At 41.4% G+C, this 20,667-nt stretch overlaps 1 protein-coding gene across 8 annotated transcripts in view; it reads left to right on the top strand.

Moving 5' to 3' along the window:
• LOC129374115 (probable E3 ubiquitin-protein ligase HERC1) overlaps window positions 1-20,667 on the top strand; it is a 47,719-nt gene that overhangs the window by 15,604 nt on the left and 11,448 nt on the right. For 4 of the 8 annotated variants that reach the window (XM_055052325.1, XM_055052327.1, XM_055052324.1 and 1 more), the window contains 35 exons: window positions 22-136; window positions 549-666; window positions 768-969; window positions 1,092-1,392; window positions 1,480-1,528; window positions 1,616-1,661; window positions 2,051-2,301; window positions 2,553-2,750; window positions 2,860-2,980; window positions 3,680-3,920; window positions 4,002-4,156; window positions 4,259-4,408; window positions 4,482-4,579; window positions 4,712-4,807; window positions 5,465-5,632; window positions 5,719-5,958; window positions 6,065-6,148; window positions 6,538-6,766; window positions 7,669-7,951; window positions 8,282-9,045; window positions 9,905-10,118; window positions 10,758-10,927; window positions 12,102-12,185; window positions 12,478-12,664; window positions 13,372-13,499; window positions 13,604-13,803; window positions 13,899-14,158; window positions 14,250-14,302; window positions 14,401-14,595; window positions 14,929-15,094; window positions 15,189-15,438; window positions 16,199-16,415; window positions 16,509-16,786; window positions 17,011-17,138; window positions 17,541-17,668. In XM_055052325.1, the coding sequence (XP_054908300.1) occupies window positions 22-136; window positions 549-666; window positions 768-969; window positions 1,092-1,392; window positions 1,480-1,528; window positions 1,616-1,661; window positions 2,051-2,301; window positions 2,553-2,750; window positions 2,860-2,980; window positions 3,680-3,920; window positions 4,002-4,156; window positions 4,259-4,408; window positions 4,482-4,579; window positions 4,712-4,807; window positions 5,465-5,632; window positions 5,719-5,958; window positions 6,065-6,148; window positions 6,538-6,766; window positions 7,669-7,951; window positions 8,282-9,045; window positions 9,905-10,118; window positions 10,758-10,927; window positions 12,102-12,185; window positions 12,478-12,664; window positions 13,372-13,499; window positions 13,604-13,803; window positions 13,899-14,158; window positions 14,250-14,302; window positions 14,401-14,595; window positions 14,929-15,094; window positions 15,189-15,438; window positions 16,199-16,415; window positions 16,509-16,786; window positions 17,011-17,138; window positions 17,541-17,668 (6,567 nt within the window). Of the gene's footprint in view, window positions 1-21; window positions 137-548; window positions 667-767; window positions 970-1,091; window positions 1,393-1,479; window positions 1,529-1,615; window positions 1,662-2,050; window positions 2,302-2,552; window positions 2,751-2,859; window positions 2,981-3,679; window positions 3,921-4,001; window positions 4,157-4,258; window positions 4,409-4,481; window positions 4,580-4,711; window positions 4,808-5,464; window positions 5,633-5,718; window positions 5,959-6,064; window positions 6,149-6,537; window positions 6,767-7,668; window positions 7,952-8,281; window positions 9,046-9,904; window positions 10,119-10,262; window positions 10,310-10,757; window positions 10,928-12,101; window positions 12,186-12,477; window positions 12,665-13,371; window positions 13,500-13,603; window positions 13,804-13,898; window positions 14,159-14,249; window positions 14,303-14,400; window positions 14,596-14,928; window positions 15,095-15,188; window positions 15,439-16,198; window positions 16,416-16,508; window positions 16,787-17,010; window positions 17,139-17,540; window positions 17,669-20,667 lie in introns of all 8 variants that reach the window. The other 4 variants (XM_055052328.1, XM_055052329.1, XM_055052332.1 and 1 more) reach the window with 4 other exon arrangements.

Here is a 20,667-nt window from a genome sequence, read left to right as displayed (position 1 = left end):
TTGTGTTTTCTGTGAGAGCAGAATGGGAAAACGGAGGTTCTTCTGAGGATTACCTGCTGCCCATCGTCTGCCGCTGCAGTCTTGCTGCTCTCCTGAAACACACAGGGCTGCAGAACGAGGCCTGCTGGCAGGACAGGTGAGTCAGATACCTCCACATATGTCAATGTACTCACCAAACAAAATTTTCCATGTGGTGAATGATACTAAGGATTTCCTGAGTACTGATCAGTTATATAAGATCAGAAATTTGCTGAAACTGAATCGCAGTCTGATCAATGACTTGACCACTTATTTACATTTTTTCCTCAGTGTCTGACATTATGTCACACAAAGCCTTTCCTTGTTCATTTCAGTTAGCAAGACGCAAAATGCAAGAAGAGGTCCACAGTTTTCTTCCTCACATATTTCTATTGATTTTCCCATAATGTCACACAATGAAACTTTTGAAGTGTGGTGTTAATCCACTAGTATCTCCAGTTTAATGTGTGATGAGGAGCTTACAAAGCAATCTGTTAATATTCTTCATTTATCCATGTTTATTGAAACAGACATGAACCTTCTGAGATGCTATTTGAGGTCTATGAAACAGTTTTTAAACTAAGAAGCTCTCTTCTGGCTCTTAAAAATGCTCCGAAAATGTCTCAGAGGCAAGACTCAACCAAACAGGTAACATTACTAAAAATTCCCTGTCGAACCAAATAAACTGATATGAAATCTTCTAAATCAAAATAAATATATATGTGTATTTTCTTTCTGGTATAATGCAGAACTCTCAGTCTCCCCAAAGTCCCGATGCTGATAGTGAAGAGCCGAGCATGTCCATGGAGCAAGTCGGAAAAGATCACCAGCAGCAGCCAGTAGGTTACTGTAACCAGGAGGTGCAAGTGCCTCCGACTCCGACTGCGAACCACAACCATGAAGAACTGACAGAAGATGACCGATTTAGCAGCAGTCGAATGTACCTGTCAGGTCTGGACTCATTACTTCTGTCTGTTGTTAATAGGTTTCTATTTTCTCCTGCAGTTAAAGACACTCAACCTGCACAATAATATGATGCTGATCACAATCTTGAATGCTTTCTACCTCTGCAGAAGTCCTGGAATCATTCATGGCCACACGGGAAGCCATGCAAGTGCAGCAGAATGTGACGGTCTATGAGTCATTTGGCACTTCCACCCTCCCCAGCAGCATGGAGAGCCCGGTCAGCCCGGAGACGCAGCCGGATCCCAAACAACAGTGGGAAAATCGTTGTGAATCAGATGAAGGTCTGTCGTTTCCTGCCGCCTGCCAGCTTGTGATATCCCGATGCCTCTTCCTTCTGCTGGGAGTCCGGCCTGCTTGGATAGAACCCAGTGAAGAGGAAGATAATCAAGCTGTGAATACTGTTGCAAGGTAGAGTTTGCACTGTGCAGCGTGGGTGTGTTTGTTTTCAATGTTTCTTGGATAAGTAAGCATCTGCATCATCCCTTCCTCCTTCAGGAGGTTATCATCAGAGTCTTTTACTGCGTCTCTTCATGGAAGAAAGCAGGTATGCTACCTGCTGAGAGAATATTTCTCCTATTATCGTCTGAAATTTCTTATTATTTCAGCTGTTTGTTGTTTCCATATGATTTAGTTTGACCTGTCCAAGAACCCTCCTGGGACTTCTGCTAATAAAATGGGTGAGTGGAGAATGTTTAAGTTTGAACATGATTTTATTGAAATAATACGTTAAAGTGCAGAAGGTGTCTCTTCTAAGCTTGGTTGGAATAGTGTTGTCGGATGTCGTTGAATCTTATAAATACTTTATAAAATCACCTCCAGTGAATATGAGCTCGAGAAATTGATTCTAGTAATATGTTAATACAGAGTGCATCTAAAATGAAGGCCTTAAAGTCTTAAATTCATAGAAAACATGAGGTGGCCTTAAAAACGCTAATCACAGGTATTAAATTTTGTTGTGATAGGATCATTTAATATCATATATTCTACATAGATTTCTTTTTTTCTCTCAGGACTTTACTGTTGCGCATACAGTTACATTTAAGAACCTTTGTTCCATCCACTTCAGGTTTACCTTTGTGTTCCTTGGGGATAATGAAAGAAGCGTGGGATCGCTTGCGGCAGTGCATCAGCCCGGGCGGCTCCATGTCCCGCAGCAGCGACAACACTTTGCCTATTCTTCACCAGGTGTTTCACTTCACTTGTGGAGGCTTGACCCTCCTACCTTCCTCTTCAACCTTTCCTGGAACACAGAGTTGTGGGCAGGCAGATCCGAAATCCATCACTTTAGCCATAATGCATCAGCAACAGCGAGCTGAGGCAAGTGAGATTTTGTTTGTCTCTATAACAATATAAGCCCTCTGTGAATGCTTTTAAGGAGTGATTCTGTTTCACTGTGACGATTAAAGGCAGCCATCCTGTGTGCATTTACATGCTGTAAAATATTATTTATGCTTTCACACACCCACACAATCCTTGCAAATGAGATACACATGCAGGAGCCGAAGTAGGCTTAAAGTGCTATAAGATTGTAAGTTATAGCTAACGCCTAACTCTGTTTTTCTGATCAGATGCGTCTGGAAGCCTTATGTAAGATGTCTGCCTTCCTGTCTAAGATGGAAGAGAAGAACACTCGATCTTCTGTCTCTCTACACTTTCCTGCTTTGCTGCAGTCTGTGCAGCTCCAGTTCCTGTCTGGGTGTTTTGCCTTGGGATCACAAATCATCGGCTCTCACTCAGGAGCCAATTATGAGACCCAGCATTACATGGTACAGTCATTAAACTCACCACCTCAAATGCTGTGTTTGCCTTGGGTATCTGAGGATTTGCTTGAATAGCAAAATATTTAACCTCAGCTTCTCTCCTATGTCAACCCAGTGTGGGACTAATGCAGCTACTATGGAGACGAAGAGAGCACTAAAATCTGCAGCCCATACCTTTTACCAGCAAGTGGTACATGTTCTCAGACTGAGAGTCCAATTGGAAAAGGCCCATCCAGGTATCCAGTATAGTTTTTTCATAATTAAATAATAAATGTAGTAGTTTTATTAGTAAGAATAAAGTAGTAATAAAACGTTATTATTTAAGAAAACAGCACCAGAGGTGGAATCAACAGAGCAAGGACCCCACCATCAAGTATTCTGCTTTGTTGTCACTTTGAGGAAGATTAGAATATTTGATCAGAACAATTTAAAAAATATATATCTAAAAAGCATGTTTATCATTTGAATACAAATTATTTTCAGGTGAGTGTCGGCTGTCGCTTTGTACTCGTCCAAGAGTTGTGAATGCTGCAAGCCAAACATTCTGCTGGGTTTCTTTCTATAAGAATAAAACTTTTCAGCCAATCTACATACTCAACTGTAGTTGACTCCAACTGTAGTTGTTTGAAAACTAGAATCAATTGAAATGTATGTATGGCCATGTTGAAATTACCTTTTTTATATAACGTGCCTTGAGAAAGCATGTTGTCATTTGGTGTGTATAATTGAACTAAATTAGATTTAAAGCAGTTGTCTTGCTGCATTTACAGCATTTGGAAACACTGCAGAAACATTTCCAAAAGTAACCATGACCTTAAGCAAAAAAAAAAAAAAAAAAAAAAGTGATTCCCTCAGGTGGACATTAGGGTGACACATCAAGTTTTCTTTTAGGAGTTTTTCCTCTGGGAGCTGAAATAGATGTTTTGTCTTTTCAGGGTCTTCCCAGCACCTCCTCCTAGCCACCATGTTTGCATTGAATTTTTGTTACCAACCTGTGGATCTGGTGCTGATTATCAAATGTGGCATCCTGGAAATCCTCTCCATGTTAACCAACAACAGCTGTGCACTGATGAACCAGGGGTGGTTGGCTGCATCTACCTCTGAATCGATGCTTCTCAGCGGGGCGGTCAAACTCGCCTGTGCCCGCCTTCTTCAGATACTGACAATAGCTGCAAGGTGAGACTCTAAAGCCTGAAAAATACTTTCCTAAACTGCCACCTGTATTCATCTTTTACTTTGTGTCATGTTGATCCAAAGCTCCTGTGAGGATTCTCTACCTTTAGAAGTATCCCATGCTCTAATGGAGGTAATGTGTGAGCAGCTTTTAAACATCCTGCAAAATCTCCACCAACAACAGATGGCAGAGAGATTAGCAGCCGATCTGGACACCAACAGCAGGAGCACGAAACTTGGTGAGTTAAATTAGAAATAGGAAACCAATTCTTGCACCTTCAAATCATGTAGTCTGCTTTAAAAATAACCTCTTTTGAGCATTTCTGCTTACTGGCTTTTAGTAGAAAGCAGTAAGGTGACTGAATCTCAGCTTGCGGATTTGTTGGTGTTTCTGCGGCGAGTCTTGTCATTGAGAGTAATGGAAAGACTTTCCATCTTCGTTAAATGGATTGAACCACTCATGGCCATAATTTTACCCAAGTGCTCTTCAGGTAGGTAATCAAAAATTTTAACCAGAATCGATATTAGTCGCAGTGCATCATGACACAACTCTGTTCTTTCTAGGATCTCTATGCTTCCAGAATCTGCGCACTAAGCTGTTGGCATTCCATGTTTTAGAACGACTTTTACCCGCTTGTTCCGAGTCAGTTCAGGTTCAGCAGGTACGTTGAAAACAAAATGTTGATAAAAAATTTAGCTGAACTAACTGCACATAACCTTAACTCTTCAGGAGATACATCCTTGATGTTGGATGTTCTCATGAGCAATGAAGTCGACTGATTCTTGTCTTTTAGATTGTCGAACAACTCTTCCAGCTTTTGTCTGTGTATATGTGGGAGGAACCACATGCAGAGCGAAGCTATGAAGAGACGATTGAAAAAGAGACAGCGGTATGAACACTATTAATACTTTGAGTAAAGTTTGTCCTTTAAATTACAGTGTTACAATGTGCATGAGCAGTTTTCTATTTTATCCACCATGTCAGAAAAAAGTATATAATTCTCAATTTGCTTAATATTTAAGCAAATTCAGTGTGTTTAGTTCTACAGCAGAAAGTCTTTTTAGCTGTCACAAACAGTGTAATTGCAGATTTAAACTCGGGAAATTGTGGCTTACATGTTTAAAATCTATTTGTTCCCTTTCCTGTTGCTTCAGCTCAATCAGAAGTTATTCAGGCAGGACTGAAAAGGTTCACACATGTAAATTTAAAAAAGAGCGCATACGTGTGCCAATAAAATCTATATTTTTTCAACAATAATGTTTTGTAAACAACAAAACTTTATGAGGGAGTTAATTTATATTACAATTTGATATTTTGTAGTTTTCAGTGTTTTTATGTATTTATTCTTTGCTTATAATAGAATAAAGTATGCCTTCAAAGATTTGCACTCTTCAAATGAGTGAATATGGTTTAAAATGCATTCTAAATGAGTAAATTTATTAATTTTAATCTCTGCATGTATAGCTCCAGTATCCATTTTGCTGGTATGTGCTTTCTTTCTTGCTTATAATATGTTGTTTTACCTTGTATCTGTTTTCTCCTGCAGAGTCCTGGCAATCTTGATGAATGTATCCCCATTGGAGATTTTTCCTTTGACCCAGACAAGATAGTGTGCTGTTCTTTGGAGAGTGGGAACATCCTGTCGCATGGTTCAGTTGGAAAAGGCTATGGTCTGGCAACCACTGGCATTACTTCTGGGTGCTTCATTTGGAAGGTAAAAATAAATCTTTTAACCGATCAGTGAGCAGATTTTGTCCTGACGCCATCATTCAACGCATTTCTTCCATTTTGCATCTGCAGTTTTACATTACCAAAGAGAACAGAGGAAACGAGGGCACGTGTATCGGCGTTTCACGCTGGCCAGTCAGGGATCACAACCACCACACCACCACCGACATGTGGTTGTATCGGGCTTACAGTGGCAACCTGTACCACGGAGGGGAGCTGGTCCGAACGCTTCCCTCCTTCACCCAGGGCGACACCATCACCTGCATCCTGGACATGGAAGCCCATACTATATCTTTTGCAAAAAATGATAAGGTTATTATAATCATATAATAATTCTGTGTTCATAAATTGCTTTTCACTAACATTGCTTTTTCCTGCTTGTTAAGTTACTAATATATATATATATATTTTTTTATAGGAGCCAAAGCTGGCATTTGAGAGTGTAGTAGCCTCTGAACTTTACCCCTGTGTTTTGTTCTACAGCAGTAATCCTGGAGAGAAGGTAATAAAATACACTGAGCCCTCATCTTTTAGAAAATGATGACACAAATATGTATTATTATTATTGATAATATTTGTATTTATTCATCTTATTGTGTCTCCCACGTTTACGTTGCATTGACAGCGGCTCTGATCCCGATATTATTTTATGAAGTCTTATGATCATATTTGAAGTAAAAGTAAAAAATGACCTACTTTTGAGATTAATCATATAATGACTGAGAAACCTGCTCAGCAAGTAGAAAAATATGATTAAAAAGACTTTGTAAGGCAATAAAAACGTCCAGCTCATTTGAAGAGAATGATAAAAAAATAGCACTGCTTTTGTACTGAATAGTAAATGTTAATTAGAGACAACAAAGTTTGTTGGTATTCCTGTGTTGATCACAGGTGGCTCTGCGTGACCTACAAATGAGAGGCATGCCCAGTAATCTTCTGCCCGGAGAGCCACTCTGCAGCCCTCGGACCACCGTGCTGGTGGAGTCCACAGTGCACCTCCTGCGTCGGCTCCATCAGTGTGATCATTGGTCCTCCCACATTAACCAACACATTCATTCCCACTTGGAGCTCATTGGTACCATCCTGAGAGAAGATGGCTCGGGAAACTTTAAGGGCTTAGGTTAGACACCGTTAGTTACTCTGCTTTAGTGAAATTTTATCCATCATTTCATGTTGCTTCAGCTCAATCAGTTATTCAGGCAGGAGTGAAAACTTTCACACAGGGAGGCTTGACTTCTCATGTAAATCTGGTAGAGGGAGTGTACCTTAGCAAAACTTGTAAATACTATTTTTAATATTTGTATCTTTTAGACAGTAACAGGCTTCTATAAAGTTATGACAGTATAGAATCTTTTTCATTAGCTCTATTATTTATTTTCAAATGTAAATCTGACTTCTGCTGGTTGGAAAAAAGTTTTTTTTTCCTGCTTCTGGTGAGGATGTTTTTATATATCACCGGAGCTCTGTAAACATGGTGGCAATCCAGTCTTATTTTCATTGGAAGTCAGTACAAGGGAATATCGAGACTCGTTAGATCAGTAAAGGAATATGCATTGGCTACAATGCAGTTTTGCAAGGAATGAAAATGAAAACTGACCTTGAGTTTTATAAAGCTCACAGATGGAAAACTAAACACGAATATCAGGAGTTTTGAACTCAAATCAAATTTCTTCAGTGAAAGCTCAATGTTCACTGCTAGAAAAACAATAGTTGAGAATGTCTTTCTACTCAGAGACAGACTAGTATTAATTGTTATGATAAACACTTATTGTCATAATTGCTTTAGTAAAAATATAAACTGTAATGTCAAAATGTAATGTTATTTATGAGGTCTGTCACTTAACATAAATAACTGGCATAATTGATTATGAGTGATGTGTGGATATTATGCTTCATTTAGATGTAGTTCACTGAAAACTGATGTACTGAATCAATAATAGTATCCGATATACTTTTAATAAATGTTGGCACAAAGAATGTATCCTTTAATCTGATCTATTCTGTGTTTTATTGTTCCTACAGGCGTCAGTCCACCCCAGACTGAGATGGAAGACAAAGACATTTCAAGCGAAGAGACGGGGAAACCCGCTGCCCATCGTCACATCCTGTCAGAGGCCAAGCTGACCGCTCTCTGCATCCAAGTGTGGCCGGCGCTGGCTGTGATCGGTGGGGTGGACAGTGGCCTCCGTGCTGGAGGTCTGTGCCTGCACAAGCCAAGTGGCCGCAGAGCCATTATGCTTGGGGTCTTGAAAAAAGGAAGCTCTCTGGCGAAGCTTCAATGGGAGGAAACAGATCTGTCCATCAGGTATCACAAAAATACACTAATTTATTCTCTAACTTATAATTAAGTGCTTTCACATATGTTTTTTTTTTTCAATAATTATTCTCACCAAGCATTTTTTTTTTGTTGTCACCTCAGTCCTTTTAGCATCTTTACTCTGATTAATTTCTTAGCGTTTTTCATTTTGTTTGTTATTTCTCTAACATTTTACTTTATCTTCATCATTTGATCCCTGATCTTACTTTCTCCTTGCTTTTCCCTCCTCATTCTTGAAACATTAATCCTCGTTGAATTCGTCGTGGTGTCACTCCATGCTGTATCTGTGGCTCGTTCCAATCCTTCCTAATAACTAAGCTCCATGACTTCTTGGTCACCCAGCGACACTCCCATCATCTCGCTGGAGCCGTACGATGTGTCCTGCTGTGACGTCTCGCGCCTCGGAGGAGTCAAGCCGGCAGTGTTGTTGGATTTGATATATTTGATGAGGCTCCTGGAGGAGGAGGGCTGGCAGGGGGCGTATCTACCTCCCAGGAGGAAATACTCTGAGGAAGTACTAAAGGAGGAGGACAAACCGGGCTCCCTGGATGAAGATTTTTCAGATGGTGGAAGATGGCTGCCTGAACATGAAAGGAAGAAGGTGAAGGAGCAGAATGTTGAGACGGACCCTCCTCCTGCAAAGCCGGCGGACCCTGAGGAGTTGTCCGGCTTAACTCAACCTATATCGACGTCTCAGACCTTAAAAATGGATGCTTTTGCACTTGAAATGAGAGCAGTCAGAGTTTCATATCTTCTGATTGGAGGCTTAAAATGCCTGACTGTTTTCTTCACCTGCGAGAAGCTGTCAGATTTGCTGTTAGTGTCCAAGCATGAGCCTCCAAACTCCCCTGGGATTCTTCAGCACAGCCCAGTCCCCGACCAGGCCAAGGCAAAGAGTAAACAATGGGACGAACATGCTGAGCTCAGATCAGTGCTGCAGTATGTGGTGCAGAGCATGGTGAAGTGGGCAGTAAGACCTTGCCCTATCAAGCAAACAGTCTCTCTTGCTGATTTGGAGAGAGCTCAGGTCATGATATATAAAGGAGCCCTGAGCAGACTGCAGGAGGACAAAGAACGCAAAGGTATCTGGATGGATGTTTTTTAGCCAGAAAACTGATTTGACTAGTTTATTGAATTCATTTCAGACTGTAGTTTCCATGTCCAGTGCAGTGACAAAGATGCATTTAACATCTTTACCTATGGCACTCTGCACCCTGATAATGTGTAAAAAGCCAAAAAATCTTATATGAAAAAAGAATAATTATTTTTTCATATAAGATTAATATGAAGTACGTTTATTTAGTGGGAGGAAAGTGTAATGTTGAGAAATAACTTCCACAAAATGATAGTTGGTCTACTTAAAATGTTTAGTGGTTTACTTCCTGGAACCCTGATCATTTTGTAAATTAATATTCCTTTTTCGATTGATTAGTCTGCACTTCTTTTAGTAGAAATCTATATCTTTCTTTTCTCCTAGTGGGTCTGGCACAGGTGGTCTATTAATAAAGTTAATAGATTTAAATTGACTTGAAATGTGGAAATGCACTTTTAAGTGTAGTGAAAGATCTGTGATGCTATGGGTCTGTTTCTCTTCCAACCGCTCTGAAAACTACCAATGGTTTCTTATTGGGTCTTTTAGGAAAACATCCGCTGTCCTAAAAAGCGTCAAAGACAGTTGACATTCAGAGATTATGAGATTAGTTTTAAGACTTTTTACTCAGCTTTACCAGCGGTGCCAATATTAGGATGGGGTGCTATGGACTGCATTTGGTACATTTTTAAAACACAAACTCAATAATATTTTTAAATTCTACTTTTTTCTAAGAAATCCTCTTGTATAGCTTTACGATTTTGTCTGAAGTTACAATTTGTGTGTTTGCGAGAATTATGACCTTTTCTTAGGTTGCTCAAGACTTACTGCATCATCATCTTTATTTTCAGAATCAGGGCGTCACTTGTCTTCTCAGTCCATCTCTAAGTCCTCCAGCTCAGTGTCATTGTACAGTGCTGGCTCAGAGGGCACTGCCATCTTCGGCCAATCAAACAGAGTCTCTGCCTCCTCTTCCAGTAACGACTTGGCATCTTCTTTGCCAACAAACCTGCAGGCGGATGGACTTGAAAGTTTTAATCCTTTCCTTCCTATCAGCCTCCTCCAGTAAGTATTGAAAGGCATATACATGTCGATGAGCTGAATTTGGTTTGATATTTGCTTCAGGAGTTTGTACAAAATTGGTTGTTCAGTAAATTGTAAGAAAACAAGCACCATATTTAGGGTTTCCATTGTTACTGATCACTGCAGACCAGAATCGTTTGGCAGCAGCTGCTATTCTGAGGTCCAGGGAGTGGGTGAGTCAGACTAGGTTGTGCTGTTGATTTCAAGAGAATAAGAGGCTGTACCTGCTCTGTCTTTAACCAAGGCTGCAGCTGTATCTGCTTGTTCTTCTAACCCAGCCAACTGACTGTAATGTCAGAGTGTTTTTTTTGTCTCAGTTAATGCAAACTATAAGAGTTTCAGCGCTGATTCAATGTCCTAAAAGTGACTCCAGGGGAATGTTTGATCTTTCTAGCAGGAGTAGAATCAACCTAAGAGTTGCCTTTTTGGGATTTATAAGCTTAAGAGACGATAAAAAAATAGCTTGACTAATTATAGTGAAACCACTGTGGAGGATTTCATTTTTAGGTATCTTTAAATTGGAGAAGTAGATGAACTTAAACCTCAAGTACATGGCACACATGAAGATTTAAAGCTTCCACTTTGTTGTTACTGTATATACTATATTTTCACCTCCTCCAGGCACGTGTTGCTAACTCGGTTCCCTACACTTACGGGCCTGGATAGCGCTCCCCCCTTGCTGTCCCCCTGCTTCAGCTTTGCCAGCGCTGCTGCGTGTGATGCCTTCACAGAGCAGCAGACCAGCTTCATGGAGCCTGGTCCCTGCAGCACACAGGCCAGAAGCAGCCTGGGTAAGCGCAAATCCAGGGAGTAGGGACATCGATCTACATTAAGAAAGTTATCCTGATGTGACATTCCTGACACATACTTTTGCATGTAGGATCAGCTTTATATTATGTTCTATCCTGTAATGAGGTGTAAAGCAGATTAGAATAGACTAACTGAATAATGTCTTTTGCATGGTCTTAAATGTTTGGTCACTGGTCACAGCAAATCTGCTGCTCAAAACAGCATGTGTTTTGATCCGCTATTGACACATAAAGGCATGCATACGCCGACATGCTTGAATGGCACATTTTTTGTCATCGTCAGTTATGTTGTTGTCATTTTGAACTATTTTAGAAAAGACTGAAACCTTCTCTGCTTCAAATCTTAAAGGGCATATATTATCACTTTTAATGTTTTCTACTGTTAGTTGCATGAAGAGTTGTAGCTTGTTGTAGCTTTTCTTTTAAGTCAAAAAAAAGAAATAAAGGAAACAAAAAACAACTGAGCATGCAGACAAAAGTTGTCTAAAAATAATGACATTATTTACTAATAGCATTGTGTTATGGCCACATACGACAATAGTAGAGATAGCAAAGTAGATCACTTGATTTCCAATTAATACTACAAATTTAAAATGGCAGTTTGCCCATTTTTTTAAAGAAGACAAGTAAAATGTTCTCTGACAGCCATAACCTGAAGATCTAGTAGACCGACACACTGTCCATGGATTTAAAAGCACTCTGTGGTTGGCTTGTAATTTCTACTATAATAACTTTTTAAAGGTTACTTTGTCAAGGATTAGATCAATTGTCTAGATGATGACTACTGACTGCCTGGAAATCCTATCATCATCATCATTATCATCATTAACTATCCCTCCAGCTTTGGGTTATTTTCTGGGTTGAAACTTTGTCTCTACAATCTGGTAATATTTGCCCTTCAAGATGGGACGGAATCAACAGACAAGGTGATTATTAGTTTGAATTATCAAGAAAAAAGCTTACCTGGAAAGCACTTTAAAAATGTCATTCTTTGTGAACTACCGCAATTCGTTGTAAATACATGGAAATATGCAAATTAAAGTATCGCAATTTATTTCAAACTCTGAGTAATGGTGTACATTTCAAACTGGAGCTGTGGGCTTGGTTTGTTTCTTGCTTTTTGTGTACTTTCTTTTATTTTCTCCTCAATCACCAGAACGGACACAAATGTTTGTCACCAGTCGTTTGCTAGAAATGGGATTCACTATGAGACATATCTACTGGGCCATGGAGGCAGCAGGTACTGCTCTTGGAGTGTATTTGTTGCCAGTTTTTTGCTTCATGTGCTTTGATTTTTACATTCCGTGTTCATTGTGTGTTGATATATCCCCAAAAGACCACCTATTTCAGAGGCTCTTGTTACATAAATACCATTTCTTTTGCACCAGCTTAAACCACATGCTATATTTGTCTGAACAGACTCAAGTCTGTCAGACTTTAGCATGGTCCTCTGATGATAGTAACTAGGAACTTTCTCGATATATCTTCTTTTTGGAACTTTGACATTTCAACCCCCACATGGTCCTTCTAAGATGTAGCAGGTGACTTGGATTCTCAAACAATCGAGGTCTTGGCAAGTTGGATGCTAGAGCACCCTCTGACTGATGACCAGCAGGCAACTGAGTTACCAAGACTGGAGGGAGCAGCTGAAACCCCTTCACCTGATGGGCCAGAGACGGTGCAATGTCCTGAAAGACCCACCAACCAAACAAGTGAAAGGTGAGTTATTAGAGAACTTCTTAGAAACGGACGCTACTTAAAAGTCAAAAAGATAGATTTACAGAGTAAGATTCATAAAATGTTCATGAAACTTTTAGCTTCAAATGTCCTTGTGTGCATTATTTCTGTTGCCATGGATTTAGGCTGTTTTTTTTTTTCATTTACATTTTTTAAATGAATGATGAACATATCACAATTTCTTGAGTTACACTTTTTTGACATTACAGTCTCAGTTTTTTTCCAAGCTTGATTATTATCTAAAAATGTAAGTTTAATGCAAGAACCTCCAAGAAGTCAAATAATTATTTTGATAAACTGAGCAGAAAATAGTCACCTTATCTTTCCAAGCCTTTCAACATGTTGAGGTGTATGAATGTTCATTGGTGCATGCAGGGCATCTGCAGAGTGTAATATTAGATTAAGTAGCATTATTATTGGGTCATTGCTAGGAGACTTTTGTGGCATTTACATGCATTTCCTGACTGTGATACCAATGTGGAGTACATATTTTGTACACTTTTTGACACTTTGAAGACATCTGCTTCAGCCTGACTTGGTTAGAAATCAAATTACATCTACTACATTAACTTACTAAAAGGAAAATTGGGAGCATTGTTCACCCAAAGTTACATATCTTTGTCGACAGTAAGGCAGCTGGTCCAGTCACCTATGCATATTGGTATCTTATTGGTGTGTTTTGTTTCCAGCCTGTTACCAGGGCTTGACTGGATAGAGAGGGAGAACTTCTTGGACGTCCACCTCACTAGGAACAGACCTCCTCCTGCACGGCGACGGCGGTCAGGACCTACGCAGAGGACCTCTTTCCGAAGACCAGGTTAAAGTCTGAGCACAGACACACAATATGTATTTTAAATCTAAAATAAAAACGCAGTTGTTTCAATTACTGTGCATTTTAATCTTAAACAATCTCGTTTTTAGACTTGCCATCACCCAGCCCACTGCCACAACTCCATGCAGCAGTGGGTGACTGGCCAGAGCATGTGGAGTTCCATCCTTTCTCTACAGAAGAGGAGTCAGAGCTGAGTTACATGGATGACCCCTATCATGAAGAAGCTTATGAGGACCTTCTCACCCCGTCATTCTTCAGTTTAGAGAGAGATACACTTCAGATTGTGGAGGTGTCATAAATACATTCCTGCCACTTAGCCAATATCTAAATTTCACTTAAATACATTTACAAACCTTAGATGTTTTTAAACTGCTCTTCCATCAGGCTGGAGAAGAGCACAGCCAGATGGTGAAGTGCGAGCTGTGCAACACCTTCACCCTGCAATTTAACAATCACATAAAGCGACGACATCCAGGCTGTGGGCAAAGTGCTGCCCGCAAAGGCTACGACAGCACTGGAGCTTACGTGGATGTTTGGTTCAAAGGGGAGTGTGGCTCCAATTTCCCCTTCTACCTCCTTTGCAGCTCCTGCAGAGAAAAGTATCTGACTGCTAATGCAAGCGATCCAAATTCAAAATACAAAAGGTAAAGGAATAGGTCGGTGCATGAGAAAACTACACATGCTCTTGTTCTCACACTTTCTGGTCTTCATTGTTGTGTTCTCCTTCCACTGCAGGATCAAAGGTCTGACATCTGATTTGATTGGCCAATTGGACAACACTTCAGACGGTGAGGAGGATCCATCCCAGCTAAAAACAATGCACTTAAGTGAGGTAATCATTGTACTAATTGTGAAAAAAAATTATCTGATGCCTCTGTTTTCTCAGATGAATGGGAAATGAGCCACCAAGTTGAGGATGACCCAGATAAACTGACGGGATTGGAGGATTTTGGGCTCCTGCTGAGACCACTGGGGCTGACTGAGAAAAAGCTGGTCCCTGATCCAATTGTCTTTACTGAACCAGATCCTCTTGGAGCACTTGTTTACAGCTCATCCAGTCCCACAAGGGTAGCTTCTAAAGGTATTACAATTTTTGATGTTGTAAAGGGTTGCCTGCAAATGAGAAGTTTTGGCCAAGCAGCTTTATAAAGTCGCTTAGCTATTCTGCAAAGAACAATGGGCTCAAAGTTTAGCTTCTAAATTGCGAAGCTGGTAGAGAAATACACCAAATAACTTTCAGCTGTAATTGGTACAAACATTTACTCCAAGTATTGACTCAGGCAAAATGAATACAGATGTACAACACACTTTTTATATCTTTATTTATAAAACATTCCACTAAAATATTGTAAAATTTGCTATTTTAACATGATAAAATGTAGTAAGTAGTCTGACGATGGGTTTTTTCTATTAGGGATTGTAGCTGTAGACCAGAAAACATCTCTGAGCCTTGGGCAGCAGGCTGTATCTTTGAGGGACTCACATGACCGACTAAAAGCTCTACGAAGAGTCACATCCACAGCGCAGATTCTCCTCGCGTACAGCATGGTGATGAGGGCGCTGTCTCAGACTGCTTCGAGGTACATATCTGCCCAATTGTATTTCATCACTTTTTTTAAATTTTTTATTATTTAACATGTAGTTTATCTGCTGTGTTTCCATCTCGCTTTACAGCGCAGCAGTGTGCAGCCAGTCTAACGGGCTGGAGTCGTTGGGACTGGCAGACATCCGGATTCTGGTGCGTCTAATGACTTTAGCTGCAGGAGGCAGGGCGCATGCCTGCGTGGACAATCCGCCCGGAGTGAGGGGAATGGTGACGGAGCGCCACAGATCTACCTGCTTCAGCTTCCTCACCTCAGCCATTGGCAACGTGGTTTCCCATAGCCCTGCTGCCTTCAGGCAGCTGGTGGAGATATGCACTCAGGTTAGCTTGCTCTGTCAATCTTGTATTAGATAGCAGTAACTTTTAAGCTAAACTTTCAATAAAAGTTGTGAACTTGGTTGTTTCTCAAAGAACTTTTGCAGACAAAGGTGTAAAACTTTGGAAACCCACTAAAATCCCTTTAGGCAATCAGTTTATCCTTCTTGATGCACGCAAAACAGTCAAAAATCTTTAGGGACGATGATAAATTTTGGAATTATCTAAAAATTAGTGCAGTGAAAACAATTGCTTTTGTAATGATGAGCTCCAGTTGCTAAACACAGGGTGTCCACATGTCCTTAAAAAGTCTTAAAAGTATAAAATTGAGGTCTTAAAATGTCTTAAATTCATTCTTGAAATACCAGCTGGCCTTAAATATGTCAATCACATGGTAATCACAGGTCTTAAGTTTTGTCATGACTGGACTGTTTAAGGTCTTTTTTTTTTATTTTTCTCAGGGGACTTTTCTGTTTGAGTTGTGCGCAAATATCTTGATTGCATTCTGTGACTTGAGATGATTCAAGCTACTTGCAACTGGCTGCTAATACACACTTGCTAGATAATTAGCAAGCTTTTTTGCACAAAGCCAAATTTTTACAATGCTTGATTCTTATGCAGCACGTTCCTCCCAAAATCACCTGTAATTAGATTCTGGATGTCATTAAAATGTCTTTAGTCTTAAATTTAAGTTAGCAGATACCCTGCAAACATGGAGCAAAAGGCTTGAATTTTACTCTCATCAGTCTGATATTACTTCCATCAGGACCTAATGGCTGCAGCTACCGGGGTGAACATTGGAACCATCACAGAACCCCAGCAGAGAGCAACTTTAACAACTTCCACTCAAGCCGCCATGCAACAAAGGGACTTCAGTGACCAGACACCTCCAACATTCCTGGTCACACAACATCTGGTGTCTCTGCTCACTGGCAAGAACATCCACTCCTACAACCTCGATAGAGCAGAACACGAAACTAATGGTGAGTAATAAGTCTTTTCCTGATGGCTAGAATTACGTTTGGTAGTTGATGACAGTGTTATTCATTATTTCCACATGTATTAATTTGGCCTAGATGGAGGTACCCAAGGGATGGCTTCCTCATCTTTGCCTCCTTCTCCTTCGCCTCACCTAAGTGCCAGAATAGGCCCTCTGGAGCTAGCTAATGCCTTGGCAGCGTGTGTCCTTTCTGCACGACTTACCAGCAAACATCGACAGTGGGCAGCACAGCAGTTGGTGAAGGCCTTGGCAGCTGCAGGGAAAGAGAGTCCAAATCGGCCCCAGACATACAGTGATCTGGCTGGTGATCTGCACAAGTGTCCTCTCAAGAGGCTTGAGGGACATTACAACAAGGTATGCTACAAATTTTTTTTTTTCTTCTGATGGAGAGAACTTGGGGTTTGCTGTCTGTTTTGTAGTAAGAGTTATTTATTTTTTGTTTGCTGGACTGTTTGATAGCTCCTAGCGATTAGAACCGATCTAGTAGCTTTTCTAGTGGCACATTTTATTGCTAGACTGGACGTATCTTTTCTTGTTATTGAAATCTGAACCTTTTTTGTTTGTTTTGTTCTGCAAAGGTGGCGAGCTGTTCCTGGAGCAGTGACCAGGGTTTGCTCGCTACATGCTCTCAGGACAAGGTGGTTCAGTTGTGGAGAATCAACCAAAACACTGTGGAGTTACAGACCACCTTCTCCTGCATTGTCAGGTTGTATCTGCTACATCAGATTTTAGTTTTTGAGCTAATATCAATAACTATTAGGACTCTTACTTTGAATAAGGCATTTTATTTGTGTAACATTGATGTTAAAGCTAATTACTCACTTGATAAAAACAAAGAGCATAAGATGATAAAAGTTCATTTACAGACCTTAGGTTATAAGATCATTTGAGGATGTATTAAGTACATTTTCAAATTAGAAAATATTTTTATCATCATTTATTTTGATCTTCTATTTAGATTGTATAGCTCTTCAAAAAGCCCTAATTTATCCTGAAAATCCCAGATAAACATTTGGCATTATCTGACAGTTTTTACCACCAACAGGCCTCTAGCATTGTATGTGTGTAGTTATTAATTAAGGGTTCTTGCGTTTTGGATATTTTGCAGTAAGACGGACAGATCAAGCTCTGAGCGAGCCGGCAGATGTCAACACATGCCTCCTGTGTTTTGGAGTACTGGGGGAAACTTTTTGGCTGCCCCAGAGAACAAGCATATTAACATCATGAACATCAGAGGTCAGTGGGTTTTTCATCTAATATTGAAGACTGAAAGTTAGTGTGAACTGTTGGATTTTATGCCATCGTGGTTTCATTCTTGCAAATTTCAAACTTGATGCAAGTGGTACAACAATTATAGGGAATGATTTAACACTAGTTGATAAACATCGTATTTCCTTAAAAATGCAACCCTGTAGGGGGTGCTGTGGTGGCACAGGGGTTAAGCACATCCCACATACGGAGGCCTTAGTTTTTGATGCGGCTGTCACAGGTTCGCTTCCCATCCTGGTGACCTTTGCTGCATGTCTTCCCCCTTCTCTCATTACCCACTTTTCTGATAAATAGCTATATAGACATATACATATTATAGATATTTATAGATATGTACATATAAAAAATTCCCTTCTCACCCACCGCGGGTGGTTCTTATCCTCTGAGCTCGGGTCCTCTACCAGAGGCCTGGGAGCTTGAGGGTTCTGCGCAGTATCTTGGCTGTGCCAAGGACTGCACATTTCTGGACTGAGATGTCTGATGTTGTTCCTGGGATCTGTTGTAGCCACTGCTCCAGTTTGGGGGTTACTGCCCCGAGGGCCCCGATGACCACAGGCACCACTGTGGTCTTCACCTTCCAGGCCCTCTCCAGTTCCTCCCTGAGGCCCTGGTATTTCTCTAGTTTCTCGTGCTCCTTTTTCCTGATGTTGCAATCACTTGGTATTGCTACATCTACCACAACGGCTTTCCTCTGATGTTTATCCACTACGACAATGTCTGGTTGGTTCGCCATTACCATTTTGTCTGTCTGGATCTGGAAGTCCCACAGGATCTTAGCTCTGGCGTTCTCCACCACCTTTGGGGGTGTTTCCCACTTTGATCTTGGGGTTTCCAGTCCATATTCTGCACAGATGTTTCTGTACACTATGCCTGCCACTTGGTTATGTCGTTCCATGTACGCTTTCCCTGCAAGTATCTTGCACCCTGCTGTGATGTGCTGGACTGTCTCAGGGGCCTCCTTGCACAACCTACACCTTGGGTCTTGTCTGGTGTGGTAGATCTGGGCCTCTATTGCTCTGGTGTTTAGGGCCTGTTCCTGGGCTGCCAGGATGAGGGCCTCTGTGCTGTCCTTGAGTCCAGCTTTTTCCAGCCATTGGTAGGATTTACTGATATCAGCCACTTGGGTTATTTGCTGGTGGTACATCCCATGTAGGGGTTTGTCCTCCCATGATGGTATCTCTGGCACCTCAACCTCCGTTCCCTGTTGTCTGAGACATTCACTGAGCACATTGTCTGTTGAGGCTTTGTCTCTGATGTATTTATGGATCTTAGTTGTTTCGTCCTGGACAGTGGTTCTCACACTCACTAGTCCTCTGCCTCCTTCCTTGCGGCTCGTGTACAGTCTCAGGGTGCTGGATTTGGGATGGAACCCTCCATGCATTGTTAGTAGCTTTCTGGTCTTAATATCTGTGGCTTTTATCTCCTCCTTTGGCCAGCTAATTATTCCAGCAGGGTATCTGATTACTGGCAAGGCATAGCTGTTTATCGCACGGATTTTGTTCTTGCCATTGAGCTGGCTTCTCAGGACTTGCCTTATTCGTTGGAGGTATTTAGCTGTGGCTCCTTTCCTTGTGACCTCATCGAGGTTGCCATTTGCTTGTGGTATACCTAGGTACTTGTAACTGTCCTCTATGTCTGCTATTGTTCCTTCTGGGAGTGAGACCCCTTCTGTGTGGATGACCTTCCCCCTCTTTGTGACCAGCCGACCACATTTCTCTAGTCCGAATGACATCCCAATGTCAGTGCTGTAGATCCTGGTGGTGTGGATCAGTGAGTCGATGTCTCGCTCACACTTGGCGTACAGCTTGATGTCATCCATGTAGAGTAGGTGACTGATATTGGCCCCATTTTTGAGTCTGTATCCGTAGCCAGTCTTGTGGATAACTTGGCTGAGGGGGTTCAGGCCTATGCAGAACAGTAGCGGGGACAGAGCATCTCCTTGGTATATGCCACATTTGATGGACACTTGTGCAAGTGGTTTGCAGTTGGCTTCAAGGGTGGTTTTCCACAGCCTCATCGAGTTTGCAATGAAGGCTCTCAGAGTCCTGTTGATGTTATACATCTCTAAGCATTCAATGATCCAAGTATGCGGCATTGAGTCATAGGCTTTCTTGTAATCAATCCAAGCCATGCACAGGTTGGTGTGTCGGGTTTTGCAGTCTCGGGCAACTGTGCGGTCTACGAGGAGTTGGTGTTTGGCTCCTCTGCTATTTACACCGATACCCTTCTGTGCCGTGCTCATGTGTTTATCCATGTGTTTGCTTATCTTGGCCGCTATGATGCCTGACATGAGCTTCCAGGTTGTGGAGAGGCAGGTTATTGGTCGGTAGTTGGGTGGGACTGGACCCTTTGATGGATCCTTCTGGATTAGGATTGTCCGCCCTTCAGTTAACCATTCAGGGTGAGTCCCACTTTGTAGCAGCTGGTTCATTTGGGCTGCCATTCGCTCATGGAGAGCAGTGAGTTTCTTTAGCCAGTAGGCATGGATCATGTCAGGCCCTGGTGCTGTCCAGTTTTTCATACCTGAGACTCTTTCTTGGACATCTGTCACAGTGATGGTTACCGGGGCTTGCTCAGGGAGGTTGCTGTGGTCCTCTCGTAGAGAGATCAGCCACTGTGCATTGCTGTTGTGGGACGCCTCCCTTTCCCATATGCCTTTCCAGTATTGTTCCGTCTCCAGCCTTGGTGGGTCTGCTCTGTTGTTATTGTTACCCTGCCATTGAGAGTACACCTTAGCTGGTTGAGTGGAGAAGAGCCGGTTAATCCTTCTGGATTCATTCTCCCTTGTGTATCTCTTTAGGCGGCTGGACAAGGCTTGGAGCCTCTGTTTGGCAGTCTCGAGTGCTTCAGGTATGGGCATCTGCCTGTACTTTCTGGGTACTGGTCTTTTCATTGCACCCTTGTGGAGCTCTGACAGTTGGCTCACTTCCCTCCTTGTTACCTTGATTTTAGCCTCTAACCGTCTT

The sequence above is a fragment of the Poeciliopsis prolifica genome, unplaced genomic scaffold (assembly GCF_027474105.1).
Source record: "Poeciliopsis prolifica strain line A6 unplaced genomic scaffold, Auburn_PproV2 SCAFFOLD035, whole genome shotgun sequence".
NCBI classification, from domain to species: domain Eukaryota; kingdom Metazoa; phylum Chordata; class Actinopteri; order Cyprinodontiformes; family Poeciliidae; genus Poeciliopsis; species Poeciliopsis prolifica.
This window is presented reverse-complemented; position numbering and strand designations above follow the sequence as displayed.